The sequence below is a fragment of the Sinocyclocheilus anshuiensis genome, unplaced genomic scaffold (assembly GCF_001515605.1).
Source record: "Sinocyclocheilus anshuiensis isolate Anshui unplaced genomic scaffold, SAMN03320099.WGS_v1.1 scaffold1946, whole genome shotgun sequence".
In the NCBI taxonomy this organism is placed as follows: domain Eukaryota; kingdom Metazoa; phylum Chordata; class Actinopteri; order Cypriniformes; family Cyprinidae; genus Sinocyclocheilus; species Sinocyclocheilus anshuiensis.
Genome location: NW_015546151.1, coordinates 496,916 through 514,182, shown reverse-complemented (window position 1 = coordinate 514,182; position 17,267 = coordinate 496,916). Strand labels below are relative to the sequence as shown.

The 17,267-nt window shown below is 39.1% G+C and overlaps 1 protein-coding gene across 4 annotated transcripts in view; it reads right to left on the bottom strand.

Annotated features, from left to right (window-relative positions):
• The window catches only part of LOC107701278 (microtubule-associated protein 1A-like), a 32,654-nt gene that overhangs the window by 5,539 nt on the left and 9,848 nt on the right, over positions 1 to 17,267 (bottom strand). For all 4 annotated transcript variants that reach the window (XM_016503252.1, XM_016503251.1, XM_016503253.1 and 1 more), the window contains 4 exons: positions 8,205 to 8,287; positions 7,917 to 8,057; positions 830 to 7,787; positions 508 to 740 (listed from right to left, as the gene is read on the bottom strand). In XM_016503252.1, coding sequence (XP_016358738.1) covers positions 508 to 740; positions 830 to 7,787; positions 7,917 to 8,057; positions 8,205 to 8,287 — 7,415 coding nt within the window. The remainder of the gene's footprint in view (positions 1 to 507; positions 741 to 829; positions 7,788 to 7,916; positions 8,058 to 8,204; positions 8,288 to 17,267) is intronic.

The window sequence follows — 17,267 nt, the reverse complement described above, 5'->3', positions numbered from 1 at the left end:
CACTCTAAATGCGCACGCGCACTAGACTTCACGTAATGCGTGCACTCTGTAGGTTTGATGTTTGTTTTTTTTTTGCGTCGTGAGAATATTGAGTAAAATAGCTCACTTGTCATGGTGTTACTTAACTATATCATGTTATGAATAAACTAAACATTTTGAATTTTTACCTCTGTTTCTCTTCTGAGTTTATGTGTGCTGTCACGCTCATTTGTTCTGAAGTCTTGAGACAAACAGAGTGAGCCTCAGCGCGACCTTGTATTCTGTTAACTTACTGCAATTCTCTCTCATGACGCAGGGGAAGAAAAAAATCTTCGGTCTGTCCAATGATTGTAAACAGTCATTAGGTCCGTCAGACTGAAGATATTTTAGCGGTAATGTGACCAAAAATATTTAAGACCCATCGAATCCAAATTTAAGACATTTTAAGACTTTGTAAGGCCTTATATTAGGAAAACGTTATTTAAGACATTTTAAGACTTTTTAAGGACCCGCGGACACCCTGTATACCTGAAGATTGGATCCCCACTGTGCCTTTCCCTCTAGCAAGGCATCTAGTACACTGCGGCTCGGTTCTCCACTGCTGGAGTCGTTTCCACTCACTACATAATATGCAGAACGAACACGTTTGAAAAACTCCTGGTCCACATTTTTAGCACTGCAGTGGTTGGGAATGTAGGCCAGATCCACATAGATAGGAGGACCAGGGGGCACAGACGCACTGAATTTAGCAGAATTTGATCCTGTTGGAAAATTTAAATTAACAAAAACTTGCTGTTAGTGTGATGTTGGCAAAATCTTAATTTGCATATTCAAATGTTTATGTTCATACCCGCACTGTTCTTAAGTCCATTGACAAGGCCTTTGCCGGTGTTGTGGCTTGACCTTGACAGATCATCCTCCATTTCCTTCTTCCTAAGAGAAGTGGTGTGAGTGGAAGGCTCCTTGGATGGGGACCTCTTCCGCCTGGCATCAGTCTTCCGAGCAGGAGATGAGGACTTTGTCTTGCCTAATTTACGCAAACCCTTTGATTTGGAATCTTTCTTGATTGGTTTGTCGGTTAGGCTTGACAGAGCCTCGGGATCAACCATACATACATCAGGGCGAGGGGGACAAGGAGCAGGATCCATCATTGGTGACGGGAAGGGATCGTGACTTTTAGCAGGCGACCTTGATGAGTAATGCTTCCCCCCATAAGCTCCAGATGATTTATCTACAGGCAGGTAATCTGCATCCTCATCAGAGTCATTGTTTCCTTCTGCTGTGATTGATGGACACTTTTCCGTACCTGGTGGTACATCAGAATCTGACTGGGAATGCAGTGGCTCACTGACAGAGGTTGGAGGTGTGTCATCTCCACTGGCACTAATCCCAGCAGCCATGGCACCAGAGAAGTGTTGCAATTCACTGTCTTTGCCATGTTGACTGTGAGAGTGGTGATGGGGTTGTTTGTGAGATCTGGTCTTCCCAGAAGGTTGCTGTTGATTGGATCCTTGGCTTCTCTGTTCCTCATTTTCTTCATCACTTGAAAGCTGACATAAGCTTGGGTTGATAAAGGATGGAGATGTGTCTCCTCTTCTCTGCTTGTACTCACAAGAGGAATAGCCTGGAGAAGCTGTGGATGAATGTGGACGGATACCAACATCTGAAGGATAGTCAGAGTCATCATCGTGTCTGCTTGGATCATCTGCATAATAGGAAGTTTGGAAAGGTTGGTCTGTGGAAGAAAGAGAAAGAGGACGGGCTGGGTGCTCTGGCACAGTCTCTTCTTCTTCTTCATACTCATCTTCATGTCGATAATGAGGTGGGGATGCTCCTGGGTAGATGTCTCGTTGCTGCTGCATTTCCCATTCACTTGGGCTTCTAATTTTCTTCACGTCAAATTCTTGGCCTTGCATCTCTATTTTTGACAAGCCTATCCCCACCTTGTTGGTTCCTCCAAAAGCCTCTGGTGCACTCAAACTAACTTCTGCAGGCCCGTTTGTTGTGTCTGGTTTTGTGGGCTCAGGGAAAGAGGAAGTATGTGAGGTAAGCGCATCTGGGATAGTGGCTCCCAAACCAGAAGATATGTCCTTTGCTAGTGTCTCACCCAAGGAAAATGTGGTATCGTTCTTGTCTGCTTGAGCTGTAAGTGGAGATCTTTGGTACTGAAGTTTATCCTGTTCAGTTTCGTACATATAATCGCCCTCCTCTTCACTACTCTCTGTGTCTTCATAGTACTGTTTTTCAGGGCACTCAAATTTAAGTGTTGATGAAGCACCATACAGGTCTTCAGGCATGGTGTCTTTCTGTGTGGTCAGAGGCATAGAGGTATAAGGTCCAGTTGCACCAAATTCATCTTGTAATCTTGAGTCCTCTTCCCACTCCGATTTGTAAAAGCACTGACTTTGTGGACCTTGATCTGAGATATTGCTTGTAGAGTAAGCAGGTTCTTTCTTATCACCTATGCAAGTACCAGCATGTGGAGGGAAAGGCTTGATCTCCTCAAAAGGTGATAATGGTGAGACTCTCGCAAGGCTAGAGGTGGATTCAGCTGTAGTGGTTGCAGGGGTCAGCTTTTCGGACACTTCCAAATATTCATCCTTAGCCTGCCCACCAGAACTAGAGAAGGGTGAGTCCATTACCGGAGAATGTTCATCTTTGAAAGATGAGTACTCAAATCCAGTACTGGCTGGAGTCCCTATCTCATCCCCAAACTGGCGGCTAGTGGACAGAGATGCTGACGCTGATGAGGAATGACTGTAAGAAGAGGAAGAGGAATATGCTGTGGCTGACATAGTTGTGTAACTGAAGCCCAATGAAACAGGGTCTCCTGTTTTTTTCTCTGCTCCATCTGGTGTCTTTTGCTTGTCAAACTCAATATCTTTGCCATCATAGTGAGTAGAGAATTTATCTTCAGCAGACTTTGTTGAAAGGGGTAAATATGACTTGACACCTTTCCCATAATTTTCGACAAACTCATCTCTCTCCTCACTTGAAGAATGTTCAAATCCAGATGAGCCTGTAATATGACTTTTAGTATGAAAAGATGAGGCATCACCTTTAACAGTTTGCAATGAGTCCTTGGGGCCCTCATGGATTAGAGCGGATTCAAATGTCGATGAACCTAAAGATTTCCCATAGGTGTCAGAGCCAAAGCTGTAGTCCTGTGTAATGGTGCCTTTTTTTACATCCTGGAATTGAGTAGGTACAGTGCTGATGACACTACTTAGAGAGTGCTGGGCATCTTTCTCTTGTCTGTCTTTGGCAACCTTCTCTGTATCACTATCACTTACATGCTCTCCATACTCCTCATCCTCATCATCTTCATCTTCCTCATCTTCTTCATCTTCATCCTCTCCATCAGCAAACATCTTCATGTCTCCAGCCTTGACTTCTTTTGTGCTAAATGTAGACTGGCCTAACACAAAACTCATACTTTTAGCACTGTAATCAGAGCTGAAGCTGTCAGTTGCATAATGGCCTGATTGTAATGCACCACCCTCTGCCATTCCACTGAAATCTGGCTTTTCAAATTTAACTGAAAATGGGTCTCTCTCTGCTGAAACAGGTGAGTCTTTCTCAGTTTTCTTTTCTTCAACTTCCTTTATTTTCCCGGAGAATGTTCCTTCAGGTGTATCCTTTAACTGTGTTGTCCCATATATACCTTGTGTTTCACTATTTGAAGTTGATGATGCTTCCTTTTCCTCTGATGCTTTAAGGTCAGAAATCTTGCCAGTGGAAGAATCTAGGGAATCCTTATTTTCTGTTTTCTTTGGAGTAACATCAGTATCATCAAAAGTGTGCTCCTTTATCAGATTTGGAGAGTAGGAATCCACTGAACTTGATTTGCTGTCATACACATCAGAGTATGTAAAGCTCTTCCCAACATAGGGTGTATCTTGCCTAACCACCCTCTCAAATTCCCCTTTGAGGCCTTTCTCACACTCAGGGAAGGAATACAAGTTGAAGTGAACACTTTTATCGCTATCTTTAGAAATAATTTTTGGGTCATCTATCGCTGAGAATGACACATCTTTTTTGCCTTGGCTTGCTGACATGGAATCTAACTTGCCCTGTGGTACTTTTACGCTTGAGTAAGTACCATCTTTGGTTTCACTTTCATCTTCCTCTCCTGAACTGAGCATCTGGGATTTGTACTCATGGCCCAAGTAGGTCACATTTTGTGGTTTATCTTCCTTATCCACAGATTCTTTCTCATTTTCAAACAGCTTCTCCTCTTTTAGGGGTGATGTCTCTTCAGAGTATTCTTCATCAAGAAAAGTGCACTCCCTCTCCTCTTTGTATTTAGTTTTACCACACACATTATAGCTTTCTTTTCCATAATAATCCTCTTTCTCTTCCTCTTCATCCTCTTCTGAGTCATATAATGCAGGTTTAGTGTCGGAAAGTTCCTTTCCAAAAGGATCCACTTCATCATCAATTAATTTCACAGACTTTTTGTCAGCAGGAGCCTCTTGGGCCAAACACCTCTGAGAATCAAATGTATCCTTATCTAGTATTTCCATTGGCTTTTGTGACCTCTCCTCAGTGGGAGAGTAGCTACTGCTGGTCGGTCCTGATTGTGTAGGTGAGGCAAACCTCACAGTGCTGTCATCTGGGCTGAGGCATCTTTCTTCACTCTCTAAAATAATACTCGTCTCTGAGGTGCAAGGCAAACTTTTCTCAGAGGAGCCCAATTTAGATTCATCATTAGAGAGTGAGATTCCCATTTCATCTTTTTCTTGTGTGCCAACATACATCATCTGAGGAGGAATAGGTGCTGTTGATAAGGGAAATTTATCATGAGCTTGCTCTTCGAGCATGGCAGCAGATGCATAACCCTCATGGAGCTTTCCAAGTGGCATATCAACATTCGGTGTCTGATCCTCATCCTTTTCCTCATCCTCTTCATCCTCATAATTTGTGGGAACAGTAGCCTTCACTGTAGTTTCTGTTTCTGGCACGATGGGTTGATATTCTTCTGAAGGAGGTGATTTAAAACACTTATCCTCCTCTAAGGACGAAGTTGGAGAAATAGTTCCAGCAGAGTGGAGGTACTCCTTTCCTTGAGTGGCAACTGTCTGTACGGATGATGGTATACTATTTACAGTATCTAAGAGTAAAGAGCTTTTTCCTGCATCTTCAGTAGGTGGTGCTGTCACGGATGCTATAGACTGATCTTCAGTAACAGATGTTGCAAAAGATGATAATTTGTCATATTCAGTGATGGAGGTGGCTGATGATATATGCTCTTCTTCAGCCAGTGGAGCCGCAATTATATTGGTTGCGTAAGCTGATAGGACTGGCTCCTGGTCTACTGCAAAACCCTTTGATGATAACTCAGAAGCAATAGAGATGGTTGGTGGTTTCATGCCATGGATGGTGTCAAAAGTCCCTGGTTTATCAGGAACTGAGATGTCATAAGAGCCGACATCATACTGAAGATGTGGGATTCGCTCCTCTGTTTCCTCATTAATTTCCTCATCAGAAATGGTCTGCTCTGTCTCAGAGTAACCTGGAATGGTCTCATCTTGGATGAATGAAACATGCTCTGCAGCACCCAGCGGTTTGGCAGATTTAATGTCACTTTGTTTTGTCTCCCAGTCCTTTCCAAGTTTTTCTTTCCTAGCCTCATCAGATTTGTACTTGAGCTCCTCTTCATGCACTAAATCCTCTGCCTCCTCTAGCTCTGCTTTCTCAATTACATCCTCTTCTTCTTCACTGTCACTCTTTCTGGGTTTCAGTTCAAACTCTTTCTCTTCTTCTTTTGCTTTTTCTTGCCATTCTTTATTTTTGCCCATCTCCAAAAAGTCAGATGTTTTAGCACTTTTCTGTTTTGTGGTATAGTCATCCTCTATGTCATCTTCTGTAGTAGCACCCTCATCTTCAAATCTATCTGTGGTTTTAGAGGGGGATTTAATTTCGTTTACTCCATACGGTACCCTTTCCTCGTGAGGGGACTCTGTCTCAACATCAGTTGTAGTTATTCCCTCATCAGGAGATTCAATGTGAGGTACAACACTGTCCGCTGCAGGCTGAAAATCTGGGAGCACTTTGCTCTCTGTGGGCTTGGAAAGCTCCTCCTCCAGTCGCAAGGCTTCAAAATCCTTGGTAAGATCTTCTGGGGAGGAGACTATGGACCTGTCACTCTCCCGTTTCTCTATTGAAGCTTGCTTAGAGGCTGGCCTGTTTTCTTGCTCCTTAGCTGCTTTAGTTTTTTCTGTTTTAGGCTTTACTTGAATCTTTGCTTTGTTCAGAGTCTTCCGGACCTCGGGGGTGAAGGGCTTTAAGTCAGGTTTTGTGATTTTTCTCAAGTCTGGCTTAATTTTTTCTTTTTCTTTTTTCTTCTCCTCCTTACTTTTGAGTTCTTTTTTAATGTCCTCTTTTTTTACATCTGCCCTTTCTTTCTTTGTGTCTTTCTTTTCCTGATCTTTCTTCTCCTCCATCTTAGATGCTTTTTCCTTGGTGTGTTTTTTAGGAGATTTTTCTCTCTGCAGCTTCTTTTTCTCTTGCTTAAGTGAATCGGGTGACGCTGTCTTGGGTTTAAGTGGTTTGGGAGTTTTAACAGTCTCTTTTATTTTCGTATCTTTCTTCTCAACTTTGTTCTCTTTTACAGAGTCACTCTTTGCCTCAATGTCTTCATTTGTCTCTTTCTTGCTTGCTTTTGTAGTGGAAGACATTTTAGGAGATGATTTGAGACTTTCTTTGCTATCAGTTCTCAGCTTCATTTTAGTTTGTTTAATCAGTGGAGGTCCAGATGACATGTCTTTTTGAGTGGCTACTGGATATCGCAAGAAATCGAGATGCCTCAGCTTTTCAAGCCCCTCAAATATTTTGTTTTGTGGGGCATTTCCAGGAAACAGTACTCTGACAATCTTTTCAGTTGGACTGGCAGGTACCCACACAACCAGAGCTGTCACTGATGTGAGGTAAGGAACTGAAATCTCACCCTCTTTGCCATTGGCCAGGACGATGCCAGTCTTAGCTTTACTGTTACCAGCCCACTTCTGCATGAAGAATTGCATTTCCTTACTGTCCTTGAGAGGATTTAGAATATACATGTCTAGTTTGCCAACACCCAACTTGTGAAAGAGTGTTAAAGGCTCAATTGTGTTGCTCACAACTCTGTATAGAGGCTCAGGTTTGATGCCCAGTTTGTGAAGGTACTGCAATGTCAGAGAGGACTCCTCAATGCTCCTCTTTGCTTTCAGCGTGGACTCAGGCGCCTTCAGCTTTTCTGGTACATTAAAGAACACAACACCAAGCTCTGGTGAGATCAGGTTTTTCATCCAGTCTCCATAAGTATTTGAACCACGGCTCTTCTCTTCCTCCTGCTCTGCAATTTTTCTCTGTAACAGTCCATTTATTCCAGCGAGATTATCTGCTCCTATGTGGGTAAGGAGAACAGAATCAATCCTATCCAAATGTCTGACCAGCTTCCAGAAGCAAGATTTTCTGTCTGATCCACCATCGATTAAAATGTTAAAACCATTGACTGCAAACAAAGCAGAGTCGCCCCGTCCTCCAGGAAAGATATAACAACATGGCTTGGACAACTTGAGGAACCCTCCTGAGGTTGGTGGTTCCAGGAGCTCAAAAGGAGAGGGAACATCCACTGTCTCAGAGACATATTCTGTAAACTCGCTCACCCCTTCCATCTCAGGCAGCACAGGCTCTGGGTTCAGTCTGTACTTCAGTAAGCTCTGCTCCTGTACGTACCCTAGGGAGCTCCAGCCCCCTTCTCCTTTACAGGACACAGTCAAACAGGCTTCCTGACCTGTAGATGGCTGGTTTAAGAGATCTTTAATCTACAAAGAAAAAAAATTTAAATTAATTTTTTTTTTAAGTTAAATTTAAAAAATCAGCAAAAAAGTAAATGCTGTGAAGTAAGTGCTGTGAAATATCATGGGACCTATAATGGTACAGTGGCCACTTACCCTACGACTTGAGAGAATGTCAGAGAAATCTTTCCAACCAAACACTCCACTTTGCAGGGTAATGTCACCGCTCTGTTCAGTACTTTGCCCACTTAGGACCAATAACTTATGTCCTGCTGAGTCACAGAGCAGTGTTCTGAACTAGAAAAGGAAGAAAATGCATTTACTGTTATATCTGACAGTTAAAGCAATAATTGGATATCTTAGATTATTATATGGTTGCATGCAAATAAAAAATTGGGAGGACTTGGAGAAGTAAAAAAAACACATTGGGTTATTTATAATTACCTCTATAGCAATATTCTCCTCAGAAGGATTCACCAACACAACAGTCTCAAGAACATCACTCTTGTATTGCAAAAGTCTCTGTCCTAAAAAAAACAGGAGTTAAAAAACGCTGAATGTTTAAAATGCACTAAAACCTGCATATTTATTGACCATTTTTAAGATTTTGTTAAAGCATTTTATACTGAAAAAAATTTGAGATAAAAGCTTGCACCCTATTGGGATGATGCAATCACTGCCTTCATGCATTTCATTACTGTTTATTCATTATTCTTTGTCTCTTCCTGCTGCTGTGCAAGAGTACTCTAATCCCGTGAAAGCAGTCTTCTCAATTCCATGCAATCAAAACAATATTGCAAAGCTCCTGCAAGCAAATCTATTGGCTGTTGCCATGGGGATAGTGAGCTGGCGATTGCTGCCAGCCGCGTTACACTGACCCAGTCTTGGTGCTACGCGACGCATTGCAGCATTTCTGAAAGGGTGAAAAAATCCTCTCTCTAGCTGAAAATGTAAATCCAGCATTGCACAGCTGAAACATACAAACAAGTTTATGACCCTGAGCATTATTAGGCTATAATAAGCATAAACCTCTCATTGGCTGTTTAAACATCACTGATTTAGATCTTTCTATAGGATATTTATAGGGTCATTTTCACAGCAGTGAGAACGGAACAAGGGCGTTTGGACTTACATAGCACACTGATGATCTGACTAGGCTTCTCACACATTCTCAGTATAGCGTAATGTGCATAACATGATAAACGTGATGAGCTTGAAAAAAAGCTATCATAAATATATTTTAAATGTAATGAGTCTGATTTTAGATACAAGCAAGAAAAATAGTGTGGATCATCAGATAGTAGCTAAAATGGAAAAAAATGGAATAAATTAAATATTTTTTTTCTGGCATAACATGAAGCAGTTAAAAACTCTACACTCCTGTGAGATCATACAATAGACTCTGGATGGTAGCAGTGGACTACAAATAGTCCTAACCCAGTTTATCCTTCAGACTCTTTTAACAGCATCATTTCACTTTGAATGTTTATTTGAAAGCGGAAACCTTTTAGGGAATTGTAGCTTGTTATATTTAACTCCAAATAATTCTAGTCCTTTATATGCTAGGTTGAGTTTTGACCTTCCAGACATTTGACATCATTAAGACATCTTTTCCTACACAACTAACAGGATGCTTTGGGACAGCTGTCAACGTGACCTTCAGATGTGCTTTCACTTTGAGACGGAGAACAGATAACAGAAGGTTATGAGCAGCTAAATCAGGCTGCATGGTCTCCTGTGACACTGAGCATACACACACCTTCACCTTACTACCATTCTAAAATAAAAACTGCATTTGTAAATTCTACTGCAGTTCATGTCATATGAAAGAATTTGGATGTGGAAGTGCTTTGTGCTTTTATAAGAAAACTATTCTGAAGATTTTTCTTAGATGCATACTCTAAATGTAATACTAATGGCACAATATTAGATGCCACAGATAAAAATATCCATATTTTCATATCCATAGTCATCTGCTATGTATGTACTGTGTAGCACTAGGGCCCAGCTAACTACAAATGATTGTGCATAATATGAAATCATGCTGAAGAAATCTACCCATGACATTAAACTCCTCCTTTTTAGTCATTTTGTTGTGGAGCAAACAGTTAAATGTATCACTTTGCACAAACAGTTAACCAGCAAGGTTATTCTGTGAGTTATCGGCTTGCACTAAATAAGGTTAAGAATAGAGTTCATCCAATAATAATCAGTCCAATAGAGTCAAATATTCAGGTCACTTCACTGAACATATGCTCCGCTTATTATGATCTGGATGATATGAAATGTTGCTGTTTTAGGACCAGAAAATATATAAACTGCCCCTAGTTAACATGAAAAAACATATCAAATACTATTTCAAAACAACATATATCCATAAGTGATTTATATGCACTTGAATCATGTACACAGTAACAGTAATATTTAGCAGCTTAGCAGATGGTTTCTAAAATTAGCTAATTCAGTATCACTCAACTGAGAATGTAAAACACTGACAAATGGGGTCAGATGTATTTTACACTTGCTAAAACTAATTTGGTAAAAGTCAGTCTTAGATTTGAATGCAATCCAGAAAAGAACTTTACTTTGTGCATTTTAAGCTTCACAAGCAATCTTGGCTTTTAGGATTAAATGATAAACACAAGTGATCCAGGCGATTGAAACACGCTTTCAGTGGGAAGAAATTAGTGAGACTGACTGATTGCCTCACAGGCTTAAACAGTTTTAAACTCTCACTTAATATTTGCTTTTGAACTCACTGTGCCTCCAAAATCTTTATTCCAAAATCTCGCATTAGCTAATTTTGGAACAGCAACACATGCCTTTGTGTTAAGAGATCATTATTTCAAAGTAGATATGACCATATGAGCGACATCTGAGCTCTAATTTTGCTTTGCCACCAGATAAAACTTGATCGTGACAGCTGAAACTATTCTTGCAATTCTGGTTCTTCACTCATCAGGAAGATGGAGTGTAAATGTGATTGTCTCATGGCTGAATTTTTCAACACATCATTATCACTGAAGAGAATCAAAAGTTTTTACATTTTAAACATTTTCAGCTATTGTTGGATTACCATTTTCCTGTCCTTGAACACAAAAGCAATAACCACTACATTTCTGTATGAAAGATGTATTACATTTGTTGAGTCAATTTTATTTCATTTTATCTTTCTTTGCCTTGTCCTTGATCACTGCTCAGCTGCCTCTGAATCACACTGTGTGCGACACAAAGAGAGGAGGTGTGTAACACTTTTTAAACAGTTATCTAGGGATAGTGATTCAATAAGCAGCTGTAATCTTATTAAAGCCACCTAATCGTATCCATAGCAGTGAAATTCTGACCACTACAAGTGTCCTATCTGTGCCTTTGCAACCACAGCAACAAGTTCATGTCAGTCAAATTACTTGTTAAGAAGCAGGGGAGATAAAGTCTCCTTATAGCAAAGAAAGACAAGTGCTGAGCTCTCATTCATATGTTTGTGCTCTTGCGGTGTAATGGACCCCATTATGCTGTAAACAGCTGGAGCCAATGAATGAGGAATATGAGTAGAGTTTATACAAATGGCTCATTTAAATGCAATAAATGGCTAAAAGGGATCAATTGTACAAAGCACAAAGGGGCACTGGCCCTAAAGTGCCCATTTTGGAAATTATTTGTTACATGCAGATAAACTGAAAGCTTCAAGGGTCCATTTAAAATGATACAGAAATAATTTGCATCTATAATCGCTTTTGCGGATTAATGACCGGGGACAACATTGCTTGTGTTTTTGGTCCTGCCTTGGTCTTTAAACAAACTTGGTAACACAGGTGTAAAAGGGCTGGTAAAAACACACAAATGGTCATTTGGAACAGGGTGCTGCTGAAGCAAAATCCTTCTCGCCTCCCATCAATAATGCTGACCTCAGCAAAGCAAATGGCTGATAATTGTTTAGAATGATCCACACCAGAGAGAGTAGCAGATATATTTCAGTCATTGCCATTCTAAACACAAGTAGCACTTAATAGTCTCAGCTCAACTGAAATGTTATGAGCATATAAAAAAGATGAACACTGAAGGCATTTGCATAATCCTTTTACATGACAAATATGTGTCTCCTTAAAATGACAGTTCAACCAAAAATTCTATCATGTTGTTCCAACTCCAAGCCCTTATGGCTTTCTTTCTTTTTCTGTGAAATTATCTTTATTCCATTCAACGACATCTCTGTATGTGTTTCACAGTCATTCTTATTTTAAAAGTAAATGATGACTGGATTTTCATGAACTATCCCTTTAAGATGCAATTATTTACTACGCATAAAGAGCACAGTACATCACCCTGTTTCTGCTTCACGGAGATATCTTGAAATCGTATCATATGACCCCTTTAAGTAATCTACGAGATTTATGTCTGGCCTGTGCAATCTACGCACATCTTTTCACCTCATACTCGAGCGCGCGCGCTACATCCCTGCTTCATCCTATGATAATCAGAAACACAGCTAAGATCTGGGTCAGAGTAAAATAAAATGTGTTTCCAACAAATTAACCATCTATTTCTGGCAGAATCGTTCAGTTATCAAAAATGTTAGCACTGTGATAAAACATTTAACGTTAGCCTAGTGGCTCGTTAAAACAACGAACTTTCATATAGAAAACATCTAATCTAGCAAAAGTGGGGAAACAAGTCATAAATAAACGTATTTTTCTCACTCATATTTCTAATCCAAAATCCTCTCGTTTATGTTGTCGAAGACATTTGCTTATCGACTTAGCATCTTCTATTCCTTGTACAGTGCGATCCTGTACATTCATTCACTATCACTGATGGCATAATCATACATGCTTTAAAACGGCTTGTTTTTGCGACCTTTAGATAAATAAACCTGCAGACAATTCCGCGAACAAACCAGAAGCCACACAGACCTAGACAGAGGACTGCTGATACGATACCAGATCAGCAATATTCAACCTTTCATGAATGAACAACCTCAAACAGAGAGAACGATATTTGAACCACATGCCAATAATCAAACATCTGAAGAATTATATGACAGATTAGACCTACCGCTGCTGATGCTGAGCTGTGCGTATGGCGCGTCGCGAGCGCGCACACAGACACGCGAGTGCGCGAGAGGGAGTGGGTGTGGCCTACGAGCCTGCCTTCACTTACATACTACGATATAGGATGAAGACACTTGAAGAATGAGAAATATGCAACAATGTGATAGCATGCCAGTGTACATTTCTGTCTTTAATTGGACCTTGAATATATAAGTCATTTATAAATAAGATGTAGGGTGAACACTAGTAAAGGTGGCCCGATTTGCCAACTGAGTTAGAGCAAGCTTTTCAAAGGCCTCCATTTCACCTGTTTTCACCCTGTATTCACCCATTTTTAAATGGACTGACATATTCAATTATTAATAATAAGAATAATAATAAGAAGAAGAAGAATTTGCATAAAGAACAGTCAGTCAGTTTAGTACAAAGAACAATTCAAGCCTATTTGAGTACCCTGAAAAGCACTCTATAAATAAAATGTTAAATAAATATCTATCTATCTATCTATCTATCTATCTCTCTATCTATCTATCTATCTATTTTGTAAAAATACTCAAGCAACAGATGTGTTTCAAAGAAGGTAAGAGAGAGCATAACTTTCACCACTCTTAAAGGGTTAGTCCACCCCAAAATGAAAATTAGGCTGCGTTTTACTGGAAAGGTGCTTTTTATTTCACGTCTTTTGTACAGAAGCAATGCAACACTCGCTGAGTGCAACGATAGAGCTTGAAAGATCAAAGACAATTTTTAATATAACTCCGACTGGATTCGTCTGAAAGAAGAAAGTCATATACACCTAAGGATGCATCGGGGGTGAGTGAAACGCAGCCTAATTTTCATTTTGGGGTGAACTAACCCTTTAATTCAATTTATTGTCTAGTGTTTGTTCTTCTAGTGTTCATTCATAACAGTTGCTACCTGATCAATAATACCAAATAATAATAATAACAATAAAATATATTCTGAACTTTTTGTCAAGCTGAAGATTGCAAAACACAGTCCAAATCTCTCTTGAGTCTTGCTGGAGTTTACACAGTAACGTTTAAACTTAAAATATTTTTTCCTCCTATCTAATATATCACTTTCACTATTGTAAAAACCAGCTCTTCAACATATCGAGAGGCTCTATACACAAAACTTTATGACTATCTGACAGAACAGGAAAGCAAAAATATCCACTTAGCACCATAATATCAAAATGAATAATGAAAAATAGTTGGACATACAATAACAGCTCAACCAATTCTATATTTTTCAGCCTCAGGTGCTCTAATGGTCAAGAATGACAAGGATGGGCCATTTAGCAGTTTATGTACAGCTGATCCCAGGCCGACAGCTGCAGTGCAAGACTGCCAAAATCTGACCCATTAACTGCACTCCATCAGCATTCTCTCACAGACAGTCTGCCGGACTCTCACCACTTCTTTGACAGCGAGCCAGTGCAGAATTGTGTTTACAGTAAGAGGATGAGCATGCTGTCAGATCCGGAGATTAAAACTAACAAAACAAAGAAGAATATTTATACTATATATTAAAAACGAAACCAAAATTAGATATAAATCTGAAGAAAATGCTGATTTATCTATTCCATTGGGGGGAAAAAATGGTTTTAATTGAGGGAGTGTGTTTTTAATAGCCGGAGGTGATGAATGCATCTATCTAGCTGCTACAAAAAAAGGGTTTGCATTTGTTAAATCAAATTTAAATTGATGCTATTACAAGATTATAAATAGACACTTCCAGACAAATTCTAAGCAACTGTTCAAAGCAGCAGTCTGGCTGCCGCGCCCTTACTGTGTCCATCTCTTGAATTATCTGTTATTTCATCCTTTCAATACAGTCCCATGATAACAGCATGCTCTTACTAAATGGTAATGCATTAGCACATTACTGCAGATTTAAAGCCTCTTGTAAGAGAAAAATTTAGATGGCAAAGCACTTCAAATGTCTTTCTGGTCAAATTCTTTACAGACACTATATTTATGCTCTAGTCTAAACCCTAACAGTAGGGAACAGTGGTTTTGCTTACTACAACAATAACCCCCCGTCTTTCCTAAGACTTTTGCTCCAGAGTCTGGGCGTGGGCTCAGGTTTCACCGCGGTGCAAGATCTAGCCCCGCAATCAATGCCACCATCAAGATGACTGGAGTCGCCTGAGCACCATGCTGACGTGTTCATGTGCAGACTGCAGGGGTATAAAAGAGCACAATCAATAGCCCATCCTGAATTATTAATCAACGCTAGAAAACACACCGAACCCTTGTAAAAGCACTCTCTGCTTCGGCTTCATAAGTGAAGAGATTTATAGTCTTATATGGTATAATGTCTAAGACAAGATTTGCATTTCCTGTGCTAATGTTAAGGTAAGATAATCACAAATCAACACTTCACTTAACAGCTCGAGTTTCAGCGTCAAGTTTCAGTGTCTGTGAAAATCAGTTTCATGTTCAGTGTTGTAGATCTCCAAGATTAGATTTTGCAGTAACGAATATCTTACTTGTACATATAATTTTAGCATCCAATGTCCAATTTTATGACTTCATAATAAAATCCTTTACATATAAAATGTACAATATGTACTTTTTATTATCTAACTTTAAGGTAGTAATACTAAGATTTAAGTTACAAATATGTACAATTCAGGGGTAAATAAATAAGGTACAAAGATGTTCCTTTTAGCTTTTTTGCCTTATAGGGTACCACCCAAGAGACAGCTTTGTACCTTTTTTACTCAGAGTATCACTGTAAAAAAGAGAAGCTATTAATAAAACAAAGACTATTGTAGTATGTTTTACAAGAAAATACAATTTCAGCCTTTCTACTTCAAAATGTTGTTTAATTTAATATGCTACTTGCCATTTCTTTGTAATTAATTGTGAAATTTATTAGCAATTTCTCAGTGAAAACTGTTTCCACACTTTTTGTTTGTTATGGATAAATGACTTCAACTGTGAGCTAACTGCATTTAAACTCATATTATATAACATTAATTAAATCTTGTTTAGATTGAAACAAATGTAAAAGCTATTGAATTAGAATGCAGCGCCTCCTCGTCTTTCTATCAGTGCAGAGGGGGCTGCAGTTGCACCTCTGATAGACTCATCGCTCATTTTTCTCCGCCCTGTCAATTTCCTCTGGTTATTGACTTAATTATGTTCTGAGCATCACATAGAAACTCATGCAATTAAGTCCCAACTGCATATTTGGAGGCTTTTACACCAAACGTGCTACACATAAGGGCTATTACAGCAGTGAGCTGTGGTCGCAGTCATTAACGTGTGGCGTGTTGCGGAAAAATCGAAATGAATTGAACAATGCCCGAGACAGCTGGGGCCGTGGTGACCATTCCAGCCTCCTCCCTGCTGCCTCTAGGGAGGTAAAGGGATCTGCAACGATCTGTGTCGATTGTAAAATCCCTGGCTGAACTTTCAAGAGGCAACCACTCATAAGGGAATAGCAACACATATGGGAGGTCTATAATACACATTCATCATATTATTTCAGAATCAATACAGTAATTGTATCTTTTTTATATAGAAAATATATATTTTTTCTAATAACATACATTCTTTATTTACTTAATGCATCAGTCTAAAGAAATTCCTGACCTCTATTCACTAGTCCTGAAGTTTATTCGGTTGACATGTTGCCAGAGGTTCCTTTCATGTCTCATCTCTTGCACTTTTCCTCTTGAGACAGAGGTCATATGGGAATTCATTCAGCAGCACTTAGAAGCACAAATCTTGCTCTCCTGCTTAGAAAATGCAGGCTTTCTTTTCAAAATGAATGTAATCTATATATTAAAAAAAGATATTGCCTCACACACGAGTCAATGTTGCTACAATGAAAACCTGCTCCGTACTGCTTTGTGTAGCTATGGCACAAGGCTAATGAAAGAGCACATAAATAAATATGACTGTTTATATATTAAAATATCCAGCATATTTCACACACACACAAATGTATTAAAATAATGCGTTCTTTAATACTTACACACACGCACATTCCCTTTGCACTCATTTTAGTACATAAATGTGCACACATCACTATTACCATGGTATATTTGCATATTTCACACACACACACACACACACACACACACACACACACACACATATATATACAGTATGTACACAGTATATATATATATATATATATATAGGGGAAGATAGATAGATAGATAGATAGATAGTATAATGGCTTTATAATTTTTAAAGTATTATGACTGATTATATATTAAATCATCTGGCATATTTCTATTCACACGTTTAATATTGGGAAATTTACTTTCTACAAATAAATAAATAAACAAATAAATACTGTATTATGGATTTATTATTATCAAAGTATTATGACTGGTTATATATTAAATTATCTGACCTTATGACTGGTTTTATATATACTGTATATATATATATATATATATATATATATACACATACACATACACATACACATA